Consider the following 18,575-nt stretch of genomic DNA (forward strand, 5'->3'; position numbering starts at 1 on the left):
AGGGACACCAGATCTGGTCTAGGGATGAGTGAAGACTTCCCTGAGAAACCATTGTTTGGATGGAGATCTGAAAGATGAGTAGGAATTAACTAACTGAAAGGAAGAGGAAGCAGCAAGTGCAAAGGTCCTGGGGCAGGAGGGAACATAACACATTCAAAACACTAAAGAAGCTAGTCAGTGTGATGGAGCACAGAGGAAAAGTGAAGCACAAGGAAAGTGATATGAGATCAGGCTGGAGAGGTGGTCAAGAAAGACCATGCGGGACCCAGGGCCAAGGTAAATTTCTCTGTCTCAGCAGTGAGGGGAGGCCACCGGAGGATGTTGGGCAGGGGAGGGACAGGAGCATCTTGGCCTTTCTCAAACACCACTCCAGCCATAGCATGAAGGACAGACTGGTAGAGGCAAGGGATGCACTGGAGAAACGAGTGAGGAAGCTACTTCAGAAGACCAAGATGGAGATGATGGTGGCTTGGAGTAGGTGGTGGGGTTGGAAGTGGGGAGAAGTGGATGCAACCAAGGTATTTGGGGGTAGAAGTGACAGGTGTGGCCACTGATTGGAAACGAGGCATAACGGCGGTGTAAAGACAGCCCTTGTATGTCTGACTTGAATAACAGACAGAGGCTGGAACAATCCATGGGGATGGAAAATATGAAGTGAGAAGTAGCCAGAGGAGTGGGATATCTTGAGTTTGGTGTTGGACACATTCAGTATAAAATGCCTTTGAGACATCCAAGTATGCTGCTGGAAATAACCAGCCTGCAGTTGAGAGGTCAGGCTGAAAATGCAAATCTCAGAGCCAACAGTATCTGTACAGTAGGCAAGCCCTTGGCCATGAACTAGACCACCAAGAAGAGCAGTGAGAAGCCAAGAGGACCCAGTATAGCCCCGCAGAAATTCCAACACCAAATGGCCAAGAAGAGGGCCATGAGCCTGCAAACAGCTCTGAGAAGGGAGGCCAGAGTAATAGAACCAACCCAGAGGAGGTGTGTCATTGAAGCCAAGACCCGATTCATGCTGCTCACCCACTCCATCTGCAGACAGCGAAACCAAGACACAGACAGCTCGGTAGTGCCCTGGACCATCCAGCTTTTTCTGGTGCAAAGGGAAAAAGCATTTCCTATGCATGCTATAACAAACTGCCACAAACTTTATGGCTTAAAACATAAATTTATTATCTTACCGTTCTGGACATCAAAAGATCAAAATGAGTCTTACTGGACTGAAATGAAGGCGTTGGCAGAGCCATCAACAGAGGCCTGAAGGAGAATCCCATCCCTGCCTCTTCCAGCTTCTGGTGGCTGCTGGCACTCCTTGGCTTGTGGCCACATCAGTTCAATCTCTGCCTCTGTGATCACATTGCCTCCTCCTCTTCCATAGTCAAATCTTCCTTTTATAAGGACATTTGTGATTACATTGAGGGCCTGCCCTGATATTCCACGAGAATCTCCCACCTTAATATCCTTGACTTAATCACATCTGCAAAGTCCCTTTTGCCTTCTAAGGTGACCTATTCACAGGTTCCAGGGATTAGGACGTGTGGACATCTTTAGGGGGCATTGTCTTTCCTCCTACGGGCTCTCTGGGCCATGTTGAGGACCAGCAATCTCGGGAGCAGCGCTTGTGTGCAAAGAGAGACATCTGGTCCACACTCGGCAGCACCCCTGGAGGCAGAGACCTGAAATTGTCCGTGTAGCCATAATAATAACTTGCTGCCAGGGCTTCCCTGGTGGCGCAGTGGTTGAGAGTCCGCCTGCCGATGCAGGGGACACGGGGCCCCGGTCCGGGAAGAATCCCACATGCCGCGGAGCTGGCCGCTGAGCCTGTGCATCTGGAGCCTGTGCTCCGCAACGGGAGAGGCCACAACAGTGAGAGGCCCGCGTACCGAAAACAACAACAACAACAAAAAAAACTTTCAAAATGTAAAAACAATTCTTAGCTCACAGGCATACGTTACCCCCAACTGGTCTAGAGCTATTCACATGCCCACCTCCATGCCGTCCATACCGATGCCCAGTGAAGGGGAGGAGGTTGTCACTATGCTTGGCTTAGACCAATCACCCAAGACGGGTGTTCTAGAAACATCTGCCAAGACACGTAGGCAGCCCTTGCGGCTGTCAGTCTGTCGGGGAGACGGTCGGATCACTTCCTGTCCCGGCGGGAAGAAGTGATTGGCCGCTGGTTCCTCCCTACGGAGGAGAACAGACCCCACCTACAGGCCTCCGTAGAACTGGGTGCCCTGCTTAGCTCCTGATGCAGAGCAGGAAGAGGTGAGCACATCCTAATGCACGGTCTTGTCTGGACTCTTTATTAAGCACCAGGCTTAAAGCGCCCTCTTGTGCCTTAAAGGCGAACGAGGGTCCGCAGATGTGGACTAGAATCGGGCAGAGAAGTTCTGCCAGGTCTGAAACTGGCCAATCACAAGCCTTCCCAGGGTCTCCCCACGCCCTGCGATAGTCTGGGGTCGAGAGAGCAGCACATGTGGTCATGCAACCCACGTGGTGAGGCCCTGGGAGAGAAAGAGGCAAAGCCCCACCCTCCCAAGAGAAAAGCACAAAAAAACAAGTAACTAACTATGCAAGTAATCGTAAAGGGCACCGAGGTGAAGCACAACAGAGGGTCTGTTTAGACAGATGATCAAGGAGGGGTGGGAAGCACTGCAAAAGTCCTGAGGAGCAGAAGAGCTTGGAATATTCAAGGACGTGCCCTGGGAGACGGCTGTGGCTGGAGCAGTGCAGGCAGGCGGGGGTGGCTGGGGGAGGGGGAGGCAGAGGGAGGGCCTGGCTTGAGAAGAAGATGGAGCTGCAGAGGCCAGCTCCTGAAGATCCCAACAGACCACGGTTAGGAGTTTGTACATTCTTCTAAAAGCAACGGGAAGCCGTTGAAGGGTTTTTAGCAGATGACTTGATTTGATTTACTTTTTTTAGACAATTAACATACCGTCATCACTGTGGTGTTTCCTATGTTATTAATGCAGCTGAAACACCACACCAGAACTACCATCCCTTTTGAGCATTAAAACACTACACTCATCATTCTCCTGTCTCCTCACCACGGTCCCCTCGGCTCTGCTTTTAGGACAAGCTAATGTCTCGGTCATTCCCCATCAGACCCCACAGAGTGCCCTCCCGCCAGCTGCCCTGACCAAGTTGCACCCCAGCCTCATAACACCCTGCATACACCCTGTTCCTCCAAACCTCCCCCAGGAAGTGGGAGGTGGTGAGGGAACGTGGAAGGAGCATCCTTGTTGAAACTAACTAGTTCTCAACTTCCCTGTGAGAACTCAGAATTTTCCCAGCCCTCCGCTGGGATGGTGAGAGCCATCTCTGACACATCGCAGGAACCCAGAGCTATGGATAGAGTACAATTGGGGCATTTTTACCCTTAGGCTGCCACCACAACATCTCCCCTCACTTTGGCCTGAAAGTGCAAGTGAAGTGGGCTCAGAAGGAAAGGCACCAGCGTCCCCTGCTGGTCACCTCTTCCACAGCAACGCTCGTAGTCCCAGGGAAGAACCAGCTGTTTGCAGCAGCTTCCGCTCACTCTTCACCCTGTGAAGCTAAGTGTAGCAATTTACAGCTGGGAGAAAAGGGAGATGTTCTGTCCGTGGATGCATTGGCCTGTACACACATCCTCAAGCAACTGTTTGAATGATATTTTTACCAAATTGGCTTTCTTTTTAAGACGATATGTCTAATAGAGAGGAAAGGCAATGGGTTTTTAAAAGGCTCAGTGGTCCAAATGCTACAACTTCCTCGTGATGTAGGCATGGTCAAAGGTTCCCTGCATTTTTTTTGGCCGCACCGCGTAGCATGCGGGATCTTAGTTCCACGACGGGGGATCGAACCCCATGTCCCCTGCAGTGGAAGCACAGATTCTTAATCACTGGATTGCCAGGGAAGTCCTACCCCCCATTCTAATAAAGTAGTAATGCTTATCCAGTGAGGTCAGCTGGGAGCTGAGACTTCATAGACAGAGACAGACATGAGGAGCTTGGTGAATTTGAAGGGTTATGCAGTGAGCAGGCGAGAGTAGTAATTACTCCAACTGGGCTTCCTGTTCCCTGTGGGGAGACAAAGGAAGCTAATTTGACCTCCAGGCAAGGACGACTAGGCAGATGCTGGTGCGGTTTAGTCCAGCAGTTCATAAAAGGTCTTATGGAAGGGAAATCTTTTCTAAGGCACACCCAGGTTCCATGGGGCTAGTTGTGACCCTGGGTGTCCAGGTCCAAAGTTTTTGCCCTTCCATTCAGCCTCACCAAGAGCCATGGTACCCAAAACTCATGAGTTCAAATCCTGCCTTGACCAGGGTCAGGGATGAATGAGCTCAAGCTACCAAATGCATAGGCTCTTCCCTGATCAGGTTGCCACAGGTGGGAACAGATGAGAAAGAGATTATCCTGGTAACCTGAGCGCCAAGGGCATCGGTTCCCACAGTAGAGAACCACATGGGAAAACAAATCCATGTCGGGTTTCCTGACGGGCAGGGAATCATCCCTGGGGAGTGAGTCGGGTGATGTTTACAGCTAATGGCATTGAGTTACTCCACCTCTGGGATCTACCTGCCCAGGAGACCACACAGCAGTAGCCTTGACACCCTCGTCCCAGCAATGATGGATGAATATTGCAAGTTCACCTTCTCTGATGACTCTGAGTTCATCTTCCTTATGTTGACTTTCTTTTCTCTTTCTTTCAAATGTTTTTATTATGAAATATCTTGTGCATATCAAAAAGCACAGAAGAAACTATAATGAATACTTTTATACCGATCACTTTGTCTAAGACATCAAACATTTCAGGCACTGCGTGCACTCAGCCGTTTGTCTCCACTCCAGACCTCCCTCCCAGCCCACAGGTAACCACCACACTGAACTTGGGATGCATCCTATCTTCATGTGTGTTTATAATTTTACTGTGTATGGATGTATCCCCTAAATATCAGGAATTGTTTTGTCTGTTTTGAAACATTATATTAACGGTATCATACTAATTACACCTTCGTGCTACTTCATTCTTAATTCAGCATTGTCTTGAGGGATTACCCAGGTTGATACATGTTTTTCTGGCCCATTCATTTTTTTCACTCCTGTGAAAAAATATTCCATTGTAGGACTAGTCCGTAATTTACCTATTCATACTCCTAACTGATGGACATTTAGGCTGTTTTCAGTTTTTCCCAATGACAAGCACTATTGCTGTAGACATTTCTGAACACATCTCCTATGTGTGACGAACACGTGTGAGTGAGGGTACCTCTGGGGCACACACACACCAAGTGGTATTGCTAGGTCTTAAGGAATATGCACCTGTAGCCCTAGTCAACATTGCCAATTGTTCTTCCACGTGGCTTTATCAATATACTCTCCTACCACCCGTGTATGTGAATTCCCTTTCTTTCACATCTTGCCAACCACCCCGGCCAATCTGATGAATGGGAAATAGTATCTCATTGTTATTTTAATTTGCATTGCTCTTATTCTAGCCCTGAGATCTGGACACTTGTTAACTGCACACTCTGGTTCCTTTTCTGTGAATTGCATTAAGGTAATAAATTTTCCTTGGTGCCTCAACTGGTGAGTCGGGATGCTTAACTACTTGTGGGTAGAAGCTGCCTGGCTGGAATAGCCACCCCTGAGGCTGTGGGCTCTTCTTGTTCAGGGACATCTTTAAGATCCCTCCTCAAAAGCCGTGAGCCCAGCAAGGCTATGCTGACTTTTCTGAGCTCTGATGGTGCCCCATGCCCACCCCAAAACCACCACACCTGGACCAGTTGTTCCCAGCATTACTGTGATTCCCTATATCTCTTTGGCAGGGCCTAAAACCCACAGACTGAGGCCCTAGGGCTGTACTGATGTGCTTAGAATGGGGGGAAATTAATAATGACCAAAATGGGATCTTTTGGAGAAATTGGCATTCACGTGTAGTAATCTCACACAGTGTCGTTTACCAATGTGCACAAAAACTCAGCAGAAGATGCTTGCCATGGTGTCATTTATAATAGCAAACAAACAAAGAAGCAAACCACTTAAATGTCTCTAAATGTCCAACATCAGGGTTTCACTACATGAGGAATGGTACCTCCCTCCAGGGAATGTACTTTGAAGCCGTGCAAAGTCACATTGCAGAAGAGAACACAATGTCGAGAAATGTCCTTCTGGAGTCTTAACTTGAGGTGCATGGACTCCTGAGATGCTTCTGGAAGGGAGTTGGCATCACCTGAGATGCTTATTTAAGCATCCAGGACCCCGCTGTAGACCAACAGAAGCTGACCTTCTAGCTGGGAAGGCAGGAATCCTAACAGGCTCCCTCAATGATTCTAATGCATTCAGAAGTGTGAGAATCGATGCCGGGGGACCCTAAAATAGTTACAAAGCTTGCTGGTGTATTAAGATTTCAAAAGCAAGTTACATGCAAATACAATATACATAAAAGCAATCCCGTTTGGGCCTGTGTGACTGTGTGTGTGTCTGTGTGTGTACTTATAGGTACCAAAAATTAACAGCAGTAACCTCTAGATGGTAATTTCTCAACCTAGGCACTGTTAACATTTGGATCAGAATAATTCTTTGTGGTGGAAACAGTCCCGTCCTGTGTACTGGAGGATGTTTAACAGCTTCCCTGGCCTCTACCCATTAGATGCCAGTAACGCCCCCTAGCGGTAACAAAAATATCTCCAGACATTGTCTAAAGTCCCCTGGAAGACGAGATCACCCACGGTTGAGAACCACTGCCCTAGATGGAAAGTATGATAGATAATGTTTTACTTTGCTTTTAGTCTATCTGCCCATTTCCTACTTTTTCCAAAAATGAATATAAAGTATTTCAGTTATTTAAAAATTTTGGTGTTTCTTATGTCCCTCTGTGTTGTCAAAAAAAAAAAAAAAAATATATATATATATATATACACTCAGATGAAAAGATGTTCACATTAGTACTTACAGTAAGTTAACTAATTTTATTATGATTTTAAAAGAATTAAGAAAAAGCATATACAAAGCCATCCCAAATGTCAATATTCCTTCAGAGGCTTTAAACTATTTATAACCTTTGGATATGGCATCCTGATTTTAAGGATATATCTTTTTTTTTTTTTCTTTGCGGTACGCGGGCCTCTCACGGTTGTGGCCTCTCCCTTTGAGGAGCACAGGCTCCGGACGCGCAGGCTCAGCGGCCATGGCTCACGGGCCCAGCAGCTCCGCGGCACGTGGGATCTTCCGCGTCCCCGGCATCGGCAGGCGGACTCTCAACCACTGCGCCACCAGGGAAGCCCTTAAGGAAATATCTTAAGAAGCAATTCTAAATATAGAAAATGTTTTACATATATGGTGGATTTTTGCAGAGTCACTGATAAAAACAAAAAGTTATAAACACTCTAAAACCAACAATAGGAAACAAAGTTAATTATGGTACTCAATAGAATAGAATATAGTATGAAAATTATATTTACAAAGAGTTTATAACAATGCGGGTGGGAAGGTTTGTGCCATACTGTTGAGGGGAAACTGCATACAAAATTGAATATGTCGCATCATCTCTGGCAGGTATAACAAAACAACAATGAAAAGAATCCTGTGAGTCCAACACAGTTAAAAGAAACACATCAAGATGTTTAAAAACTGACTGTCAAGATCCTTATCTTTAATTTTGCATCTATATGAGATGACGAGTGTTCACGAAGCTTATTGTGATAATCATTTCATGATGTAAGCCAAATCATTAATGTACACCTTAAACTTATACAGTGCTATATGTCAATTACATCTCAATTAAACTGGAAGAAAAACATGACTGTCAATTGAACAATGGCATCTTAGGGGATTTTTCTCTCTTCTGAAATGTCCTAATTTTCTAAAATAATCATATATATATTTATAGTGAAAGATACTAATGTATTAAAAAAAAACTTTACAAATGAAAATATACCAAAATTTCAGGTGAGAAATATGTCTTTATATTGATCTATACAAAAATTTCCATCCAGACGATAAAAATAACTTTGTTCAAAAAATGAAACGTATTCAGAAAGTACAATATAAACTAAATGTGATTTTAGCTACATTCATCAGCTCTGGGAAAGATAAAATTTAAAGGTGATTAGACTATGCAGATGGTCAGGAAAAGGTTGTATACAGTAACATGATAACAGAAAATATTTTAATGAAAAACAAACTGGATATATTTTTTTCCAACCTGAAATCACATTATTCTAAAACAGAGGATCTCATTTCGAAGGAGATCAAATAATTTAGGTTCAATTAGAATTAACTAACCAAGGGCAGACTTCAGCCATCTCAGATTTTGATCTAACTGGTTTACACTCATCCAGGGTGATGGGCAATTCCAGCTCATGGGAAAAACAATTATCGCAGACAAAAGGCAGCCCTTCTCCCATTTGTAAGGCAATATTTGCCCGACCTCGCCTTTCCCAGGTGGCTCCACTGAATTCTCTTGTTAGCTCTCTCCTCAGTCTTTGATGTGGATACAGATTATATCTTACAATAGACCTCAAAGAGGGAGGCAGCTGCGTGCATTCGGTAGAAAATAGAAAAAGGCATGGCCAGGTTGACCACTATTATCCAGGGTTCAAAGCCAAAGACAATTTCCTCCAATCCATTGTCATACTCGGGGCGGCAGCCAAAGGCGGGAGGGATCCAGAGCTGCAAGAGAAGAGGAGGTGGTCCTAGCAGCCGCCCGGGGGCCCCCCCACAAACCCAGGCGCTGACTTGGACTCAGGGAGACCGAGTCACACCTGTCACAGGGGTAAGCAGCCCCTGCGTGTTTCCCATCTCTATGGAGTCCACTGAGCCAGTCCACTGAGCCCCGATCCTGCATGAATGCTCTTCACACCTACCTGGTTCTCTCCATCCCCACAGCCCTCACCTTGGTCTGGTCCTCCGTCTCCTCTTCCCCGGACTGCTGCAATGCCTCCCATGATCCCCCCAACTACGGTGGGTGCCTTCGATTCCCCCCACCCACCCCGCTCCAGCACATCACGTGGCTTCAGAGTGATCTTTATAAAGCACACATCTGACCTTGTCACTGCTCTGCTGACCACTCACCAGGGCTCCAAATGCCTTCAGGAGACAGTCCAAATTCCCTCAGTGATCGGGAACACATCCACGTCTCCACATCTCTCGTCACGCCCTTCACTCTGGCCCTCCCGGGCTGTGCACAGCCCCCAAATGTGCCTTTCCCCAGCCTTCAGGGTTTTGCTCCTGCCTCTTCCTCTATCAGGGACTCCCTGTCTTCCTTCTGCTAAGTCCTACCTTCTTCCAAGTCCTGAGACACCTCCCCTTCCAGGAAGTCCTCCTTGATCTAACCAGGCAGGCAGGAACTCCCTGTGTGTTCCCATAGCCCCCAGTGTTTTCCTACAGTGGTGCTCCCTGTTTCCCACACCCGTCTTTACATTTCACCATTGGTGCTCGGGGGTCCCAGCCACGTGGGTCTGGGCTGGTGAGTTCTGTGGTCCTTTTTCTGCCTTGTTCTTGGCTTAGAGAGGCAGCCCAGGCCCTGCCCACATCCCCCTGATCGGGAAGAGAAGCACATGCCATGGAACCAGCCCTGGGTTCCTGCCACTTACAGACTATAATTTAACATCTCCAAGCCACAGTTTCCTCACCTATAAGATGGGAATACTAACACCTGTCTCAGAGGGCTCAGGTGAGAATAAAATGGCAACTAAGTCTGCAAAACATAAAGCAATAACCTATTACTTTTGGTGCTCGTGGAACCTACACACTGGTTCCCCCTTCTCAGCCTCCCTGTCCCAGTTCCTCCTCCTCTACCTCCCCCTAAATTGTTGGGCTCCTAGACCTGCTTCCCTCTCACAATGACATTTCTACAACTTTCTCCACCCCTACACTGTGGCAGGCAGCCTCTCGGGTGACCCCCAATGGTCCCACCTCCTGGGAATCTTGTGGAGCCCTGTCCCCTTGAGTTGGACTGAATCTAGTGACTCTCTTCTAACCAACAGAATATGACACAAGTCATGGGATGTCACTTCTGAGATTAAGTTACAAAAGGACTCTGGAGTCCATCTTGCTCACCCCCTCTTGCAAGAGAGGAAGCTGGCTGCCATGTGAGCCAGCCTATGGAGAGGAACTGAGGGGGATCTCAGGCTCACAGCCACAAGGAACTCAAACCCTCAGCCTAACAGCCCACCAGGAACTGAATCCTTCCAACAGCCACATAATCGAGTTTAGAAACAGACCCCCTTTCCCTCCAAAATCCAGCCATGAAATGACTGCAGCCCCATTGGGCACTTTGACCACAGCCTGTAAGGGACCCTGAGCAGAGCCACCCAGCTAAGTCGCACTCAGATTCCTGACCCAGAGAAGCTGTGAAATAAGAAATGTCTGTTGTTTTAAGTTGCCGAGTTTAGGGCTCATTTCTTACGCAGCAATGGGTATCTGATACACGTGGCTTTCGTTAACATCTTCATATAGAACACTCGTGGGCTTATATCTCTAGCCCACTGTGTTCTCTGTGTTCTGGGTCCTTAAGCATCATCCTCCCACGCCAGCTGGTTCTTCCCGCCCTCCTTAGCTGGTTCCTCCTCCTTTGCTCAGTCTCTTAATGTTGGCTGGTCCCAGGGCTCATTCATTCCTGGGTCCTCTTCTCTACCCTATACCCATGACCCCTGATGATCTCACCCAGTCCTGGTTGTAAATACCAGCTATGGGCCTACGACTTCCCAACCTAAATCACCATCCTGGTCCACCCTTGAGAATTGCAGGCTCGTATATCCCACCGGCTACTTGGTTGTCTAAAATGCATCTCAAACTCAACATTACATTCCCATTTCTCCCCGTCTCCTCAGCAACATCTTCCTCCCAGAGGCTCAATCAAAATTTCAGGCATCATCCTCATCTTCTCACTCATTCTCATAACAATCCGCCTGCCACCCAATCCATCAATTCTCAATCCACCCACTTCTCTCCACTCCACCTGCCAGGCCACCACCCCCATCTCTCACCTGGACCATTGCAGTGGCCCCCTGCTTAAGCTCTCAGCCTACAGTCTATTCACCACTCATCGCCAGATTAACTATTTATATAAGATGGTGTCCCTTTCCTGGTTAAACACCCAAGGGCTTCACAGCACATCTAAAATAAAATCTACCTGCTACATGGGATGGCAGAGCTCTCTGTTAGATGGTCCCTTACCCTCCCCCAGCCCAGCTCCCCAGATTGTCCCCACCCACCCACCCCAGTCACATGGCCTTCCTCCTCTTCTCAAAGGAGGAAAGCTCTTCCCACCCAGGGTTTTGCACAGGCTGATTCCTCTGCCTGGAGCACCCATGGCTCCTTCTGCCATCCAGCTCTGGACTCTAATCCCACCGCCTGAGAAAGCCCTTCCCACCAACTTGGCCATGTGATCTACCATGGCCATCCAATCACCACCTAACGCCCATCTTTTCTTACTTCCCTGCAGGGCACGCAGCACTATAGGCATTTCTGCTGTTTGATTTTTTGTTGCTAGTCCTGCCATCTGGTTTATAGACCCCATAGGAGGAAGACCAGAGCTCTGGGGCATGTTGCACCCTCATCACTCACAGCACTGCTGGCCCTCAGTGGGCACACAGAGGATATATTTTCAAGAAGCCAGGGAAAATTAGAAGAAAAGGAAGAGACCTTCAAGATGGCAGAAGAGTAAGACGTGGAGATCACCTTCCTCCCCATAAATACATCAAAAACACAGCTGCATGTGGAACAACTCCTACAGAACAACTACCAAATGCTGACAGAAGACCTCAGACTTCCCAAAAGGCAAGAAACTCCCCACGTACCTGGGTAGGGCAAAAGAAAAAACAGAGACAAAAGAATAGGGATGGGACCTGCCCCTCTGGGAGGGAGCTGTGAAGGAGGAAAGGTTTCCACACACTAGGAAGCCCCTTCGCGGGCGGAGACTGCGGGTGGCGGAGGGGGGGAAGCCTCGGAGCCACGGAGGAGAGCACAGCAACAGGGGTGCAGAGGGCAAAGCAGAGAGATTCCCGCACAGAGGATTGGTGCCGACCAGCACTCACCAGCCTGACAGGCTTGTCTGCTCACCCGCCGGGGTGGGCGGGGGCTGGGAGCTGAGGCTTGGGCTTCAGAGGTCAGACCCCAGGGAAAGAACTGAGGTTGGCGGCGTGAACACAGCCTGAAGGGGCTGGTGCGCCAGAGCTAGCTGGAAGGGAGTCCAGGAAAAAGTCTGGACCTGCCGGAGAGGCAAGAGACCATTGTTTCAGGGTGCACAAGGAGAGGGGATTCCTCCCCTGTCTGCACACAGGGGGCAGAGCACCACCTAAATGAGCTCCAGATACAGGCGCAATCCGCGGCTAACAGCTCAGACACCAGAGACAGGCATGAACCACTAACACTGCTGCTGCTGCCACCAAGAATCCTGTGTGTAAGCACAGGTCACTACCCATACCCACCCTGGGAGCCTGTGCAGCCTGCCACTGCCAGGGTCCCGTGATCCAGGGACAAGTTCCCCGGGAGAACGCACGGCACAGCTCAGGCTATTGTAACATCACACCAGTCTCTGCTGCCTCAGGTTCACACCACATCCCAATTATGACTACCGTACGCCTGCCTCCCCCTGTCTGGGCGGGTAACAGACTCCTGAGGGCAGCCTACACACAGAGGCAGGGCCTAAACCAAAGCTGAACCCCAGGAGCTGTACTAATAAAGAAGAGAAAGGAAAATTTCTCCATGCAGCCCCAGAGCAGCAAATTAAATCCCCACAATCAACTTGATAAACCCTGCATCTGAAGAATACCTGAATAGACAACGAGTGTTCCCAAAATTGAGGCAGTGGATTTTGGGAGCAACTGTAGACTTGGAGTTTGCTTTCTACATCTAATTTGTTTCTGGTTTTATGTTTATCTTAGTTTAGTATTTAGTACTTATTATCATTGGTGGATTTGTTTATTGGTTTGGTTGCTCTCTTCCTTTTTTTTTTTAATATATTGGTTGGGTTGCTCTCTTCCTTTTTTTTTAATATATATATATTTCTTCCTTTTTCTCTTTTTGTGAGTGTGTATGCTTCTTTGTGTGATTTTGTCTGTACAGGTTTGCGTTTACCATTTGTCCAAGGGTTCTGTCTGTTCATTTTTTGTTTGTTTTTGTTTTTTTTCTCTCTTCCTTTTCTTCTGAGCCATGTGACTGGCAAGGTCTTGGTGCTCAGGCCAGGTGTCGGGCCTGAGCCTCCGAGGTGGGAGGACCTAGTCCAGCACATTGGACCACCAGAAACCTCCCAGCCCCACGTAATATCAATTGGCAAGAGCTCTCCCAGAGATCTCCATCTCAACACTAAGACCCAGCTCCACCCAACGGCCAGCAAATTCCAGTGCTGGACACCCCATGCCAAACAACTAGCAAGACAGGAACACAACCCCATCCATTAGCAGAGAGGCTGCCTAAAATCATATTAAGTTCAAAGACACTCCAAAACACACCACTGGACATGGCCCTCCCCACCAGAAGGACAAGATACAGTCCCACCCACCAGAACACAGGCACCAGTCCCCCCCACCAGGAAGCCTACACAGCCACTGAACCAACCTCACCCATTGGGGGGAGACACCAAAAATAATGGGAACTAAGGACCTGAGGCCTGCGAAAAGGAGACCCCAAACACAGTAAGTTAAACAAAATGAGAAAACAGAGAAATAGGCAGCAGATGAAGGAGCAAGGTAAAAACCCAGCAGACCTAACAAATGAAGAGGAAATAGGCAGTCTATCTGAAAAAGAATTCAGAGTAATGATAGTAAAGATGATCCAAAATCTCGGAACTAGAATGGAGAAAATACAAGAAGTGTTTAACAAGGACCTAGAAGCACTAAAGAGCAAACAAACTATGATGAACAACACAATAAATGAAATTAAAAATACTCTAGAAGGAATCAACAGCAGAATAACGGAGGCAGAAAAATGGATAAGTGGCCTGGAAGATAAAATAGTGGAAATAACTACTGCAGAGCAGAATAAATAAAAAAGAATGAAAAGAATTGAGGACAGTCTCAGAGACCTCTGGGACAACATTAAACACACCAACATTCGAATTATAGGGGTCCCAGAAGAAGAAGAGAAAAAAGAAAGGGACTGAGAAAATATTTGAAGAGATTAGAGTTGAAAATTTCCCTAATATGGGAAAGGAAATAGTCAATCAAGTCCAGGAAGCACAGAGAGTCCCATACCGGATAAATCGAAGGAGAAACATGCCAAGACACATATTAATCAAACTATCAAAAATTAACTTCAAAGAAAAAATATTAAAAGCAGCAAGGGAAAAGTGACAAATAACATAAGAGGGAAACCCAATAAGGTTAACAGCTGATCTTTAAGCAGAAACTCTGCAAGCCAGAAGAGAGTGGCAGGACATATTTAAAGTGATGAAAGGGAACAACCTACAACCAAGATTACCCTACCCAGCAAGAATCTCATTCAGATTCGATGGAGAAATTAAAACTTTTACAGACAAGCAAAAGTTAAGAGAATTCAGCACCACCAAACCAGCTTTATCACAAATTCTAAAGGAACTTCTCTAGGCAGGAAACAGAAGAGAAGGAAAAGACCTACAATAACAAACCCAAAACAATTAGGAAAATGGTAATAGGAACATACATATCAATAATTACCTTAAATGTAAATGGATTAAATGCTCCAACCAAAAGACATACACTGGCTGAATAGATACAAAAACAAGACCTGTATATATGCTGTCTACAAGAGACCCACTTCAGACCTAGGGACACGTACAGACTGAAAGTGAGGGGATGGAAAAAGATATTCCATGCAAATGGAAATCAAAAGAAAGCTGGAGTAGCTATACTCATATCAGACAAAATAGACTTTAAAATAAAGACTATTACAAGAGACAAAGAAGGACACTACATAATGACCAAGGGATCAATCCAAGAAGAAGACATAACAATTGTAAATATTTTTGCACTCAACATAGGTGCACCTCAATACATAAGGCAAATGCTAACAGCCATAAAAGGGGAAATCGACAGTAACACAATCATAGTAGGGGACTTTAACACCCCACTTTCACCAATGGACAGATCATCCAAAATGAAAATAAATAAGGAAACACAAGCTTTAAAAGACATATTAGACCAGACAGACTTAATTGATATTTATAGGACATTCCATCCAAAAACAACAGAATACACATTCTTCTCAAGTGCTCATGGAACATTCTCCAGGATAGATCCTATCTTGGGACAAATCAAGCCTTGGTATAAATTTAAGAAAACTGAAATTGTATCAAGTATCTTTTCCAACCACAACGTATGAGACTAGATGTCAATTACAGGAAAAAAAAACTGTAAAAAAAAAAACAAACACATGGAGGCTAACCATTACACTCCTAAATAACCAAGAGATCACTGAAGAAATCAAAGAGGAAATCAAAATATACCTAGAAACAAATGACAATGAAAACACGATGACCCAAAACCTATGGGATGCAGCAAAGGCAGTTCTAAGAGGGAAGTTTATAGCAATACAATCCTACCTCAAGAAACAAGAAAAATCTCAAATAAACAACCTAACCTTACACCTAAAACAATTAGAGAAAGAAGGACAAAGAAAACCCCTAAGTTAGCAGAAGGAAAGAAATCATAAAGATCAGATCGGAAATAAATGAAAAAGAAATGAAGGAAATAATAGCTAAGATCAATAAAATTAAAAGCTGGGTCTTTGAAGATAAACAAAATTGATAAACCATTAGCCATAATCATCAAGAAAAAAAAAGGGAGAGGACTCAAATCAGCAGAATTAGAAATGAAAAAGGAGAAGTAACAACTGATACTGCAGAAATACAAAGGATCATGAGAGACAACTACAAGCAACTATATGCCAATAAAATGGACAACCTGGAAGAAATGGACAAATTCTTAGAAAAGTGCAAACTTCCAAGACTAAACCAGGAAGAAATAGAAAATATGAAGAGACCAATCATAAGCACTGAAATTGAAACTGTGATTAAAAATCTTCCAACAAACCAAAGCCCGGAACCAGATGGCTTCACAGGTGAATTCTATCAAACATTTAGAGAAGAGCTAACACCTCTCCTTCTCAAACTCTTCCAAAGTATAGCAGAGGGAGGAACACTCCCAAACTCATTCTATGAGGCCACCATCACCCTGATACCAAAACCAGACAATGATATCACAAAAAAAGAAAACTACAAAAAAGAAAGCCATTATCACCAATGAACATACATGAAAAAATCCTCAACAAAATACTAGCAAACAGAAACCAACAACACATTAAAAAGATCATAGACCATGATCAAGTGGGGTTTATCCCAGGAATGCAAGGATTCTTCAATACACACAAATCAATGTGATACACCATATTAACAAACTGAAGGCTAAAAACCATATGATCATATCAATAGATGCAGAAAAAGCTTTCAAGAAAATTCAACACCCATTTATGAAAAAAACTCTCCAGGGCTTCCCTGGTGGCACAGTGGTTGAGAGTCCGCCTGCCAATGCAGGGGACACGGGTTCGTGCCCTGGGCCGGGAGGATCCCACATGCCACGGAGCAGCTGGGCCCATGAGCCATGGCTGCTGGGCCTGCGCGTCCGGAGCCTGTGCTCTGCAACGGGAGGGGCCGCGTCAGTGAGAAGCCCGCGTACCACAAAAAAAAAAAAAAAAAAAAAAAAAACTCTCCAGAAAGTAGGCATAGAGGGAACTTACCTCAACATAATGAAGGCCATATATGACAAACCCACAGCCAACATCGTTCTCAATGGTGAAAAACTGAAACCATTTCCTCTAAAATCAGGAACAACACAAGGATGCCCACTCTCACCACTATTATTCAACATAGTTTTGAAAGTTTTAGCCACAGTACTCAGAGAAGAAAAAGAAATAAAAGCAATCCAAATCACAAAAGAAGAAGTAAAGCTGTCACTGTTTGCAGATAACATGATACTATACATAGAGAATCCTAAAGATGCTACCAGAAAACTACTAGAACTAATCAATGAATTTGGTAAAGTAGCAGGATACAAAATTAATGCACAGAAATCTCTTGCATTCCTATACACTAATGATAAAAAATATGAAAGATAAATTAAGGAAACCCTCCCATTTACCACTGCAACAAAAATAATAAAATACCTAGGAATAAACCTACCTAAGGAGACAAAAGACCTGTATGTAGATAAGACACTGATGAAAGCAATTAAAGGTGATACAACCAGATGGAGAGATATACCATGTTCTTGGATCGAAAGAATCAACATTGTGGAAATGACTATACTACCCAAAGCAATCTACAGATTCAGTGCAATCCCTATCAAGCTATCAATGGCATTTTTCACAGAACTAGAATAAAAAATTTTAAAGTTTGTATGGAAATACAAAAGACCCCGAATAGCCAAAGCAATCCTGAGAAAGAAAAACGGAGCCGGAGGAATCAGGCTCCCTGACTTCAGACTATACTACAAAGCTACAGTAATCAAGACAGTATGGTACTGGCACAAAAACAGAAAGATAGATCAATGGAACAGGATAGAAAGCTCAGAAATAAACCCACACAAATATGGTCATCTTATCTCTGACAAAGGAGGCAAGAATATACAATAGAGAAAAGACAGTCTCTTCAATAAGTGGTGCTGGGATAACTGGACAGCTACATGTAAAAGAATGAAATTAGAACACTACCTAACACCACACACAAAAATAAACTCAAAATGGATTAAAGACCTAAATATAAGGCCAGACACTATAAAACTCTTAGAGGAAAATATAGGCAGAACACTCTATGACATAAATCACAGCAAGATTCTTTCTGACCCACCTCCTAGAGAAATGGAAATAAAAACAAAAATAAACAAATGGGACCTAATGAAACTTAAAACCATAAACAAGACAAAAAGACAACCCTCAGAATGGGAGAAAATAGTTGCAAATGAAGCAACTGACAAAGGATTAATCTCCAAAATATATAAGCAGCTCATGCAGCTCAATATCAAAAAAACAAACGACCCAATACAAAAATGGGCGGAACACCTAAACAGACATTTCTCCAAAGAAGATATACAGATTGCCAACAAACACATGAAAGGATGCTCAACATCACTAATCATTAGAGAAATGCAAATCAAAACCACAGTGAGGTATCACCTCACACCAGTCAGGATGCCCATCATCAAAAAAATCTACAAACAATAAATGCTGGAGAAGGTGTGGAGAAAACAGAACCCTCTTGCACTGTTGGTTGGAATGTTGATACAGCCACTATGGAGAACAGTATGGAGGTTCCTTAAAAAACTAAAAAATAGAACTACCTTATGACCCAGCAATCCCACTATTGGGCATACACCCTGAGAAAACCATAATTCAAAAAGAGTCATGTACCAAAATGTTCATTGCAGCTCTATTTACAATAGCCAGGACATGGAAGCAACCTAAGTGTCCATTGACAGGTGAATGGATAAAGAAGATGTGGCACATGTATACAATGGAATATTACTCAGCCATAAAAAGAAACGAAATTGAGTTATTTGTAGTGAGGTGGATGGACCTAGAGTCCGTCATACAGAGTGAAGTAAGTCAGAAAGAGAAAAA

The 18,575-nt window shown here is 45.0% G+C and overlaps 1 protein-coding gene across 1 annotated transcript in view; it reads right to left on the reverse strand.

Annotated features, from left to right (window-relative positions):
• Positions 1-8,117: 8,117 nt before the first annotated feature.
• The window catches only part of OTOP1 (otopetrin 1), a 42,970-nt gene continuing 32,512 nt past the window's right edge, over positions 8,118-18,575 (reverse strand). The window contains exon 6 of the mRNA XM_060147056.1: positions 8,118-8,654. Within this exon, the coding sequence (XP_060003039.1) occupies positions 8,484-8,654 (171 nt within the window). The 3' untranslated portion in view covers positions 8,118-8,483. The remainder of the gene's footprint in view (positions 8,655-18,575) is intronic.

The sequence above is a fragment of the Lagenorhynchus albirostris genome, chromosome 4 (genome assembly GCF_949774975.1).
Source record: "Lagenorhynchus albirostris chromosome 4, mLagAlb1.1, whole genome shotgun sequence".
Classification (NCBI taxonomy): domain Eukaryota; kingdom Metazoa; phylum Chordata; class Mammalia; order Artiodactyla; family Delphinidae; genus Lagenorhynchus; species Lagenorhynchus albirostris.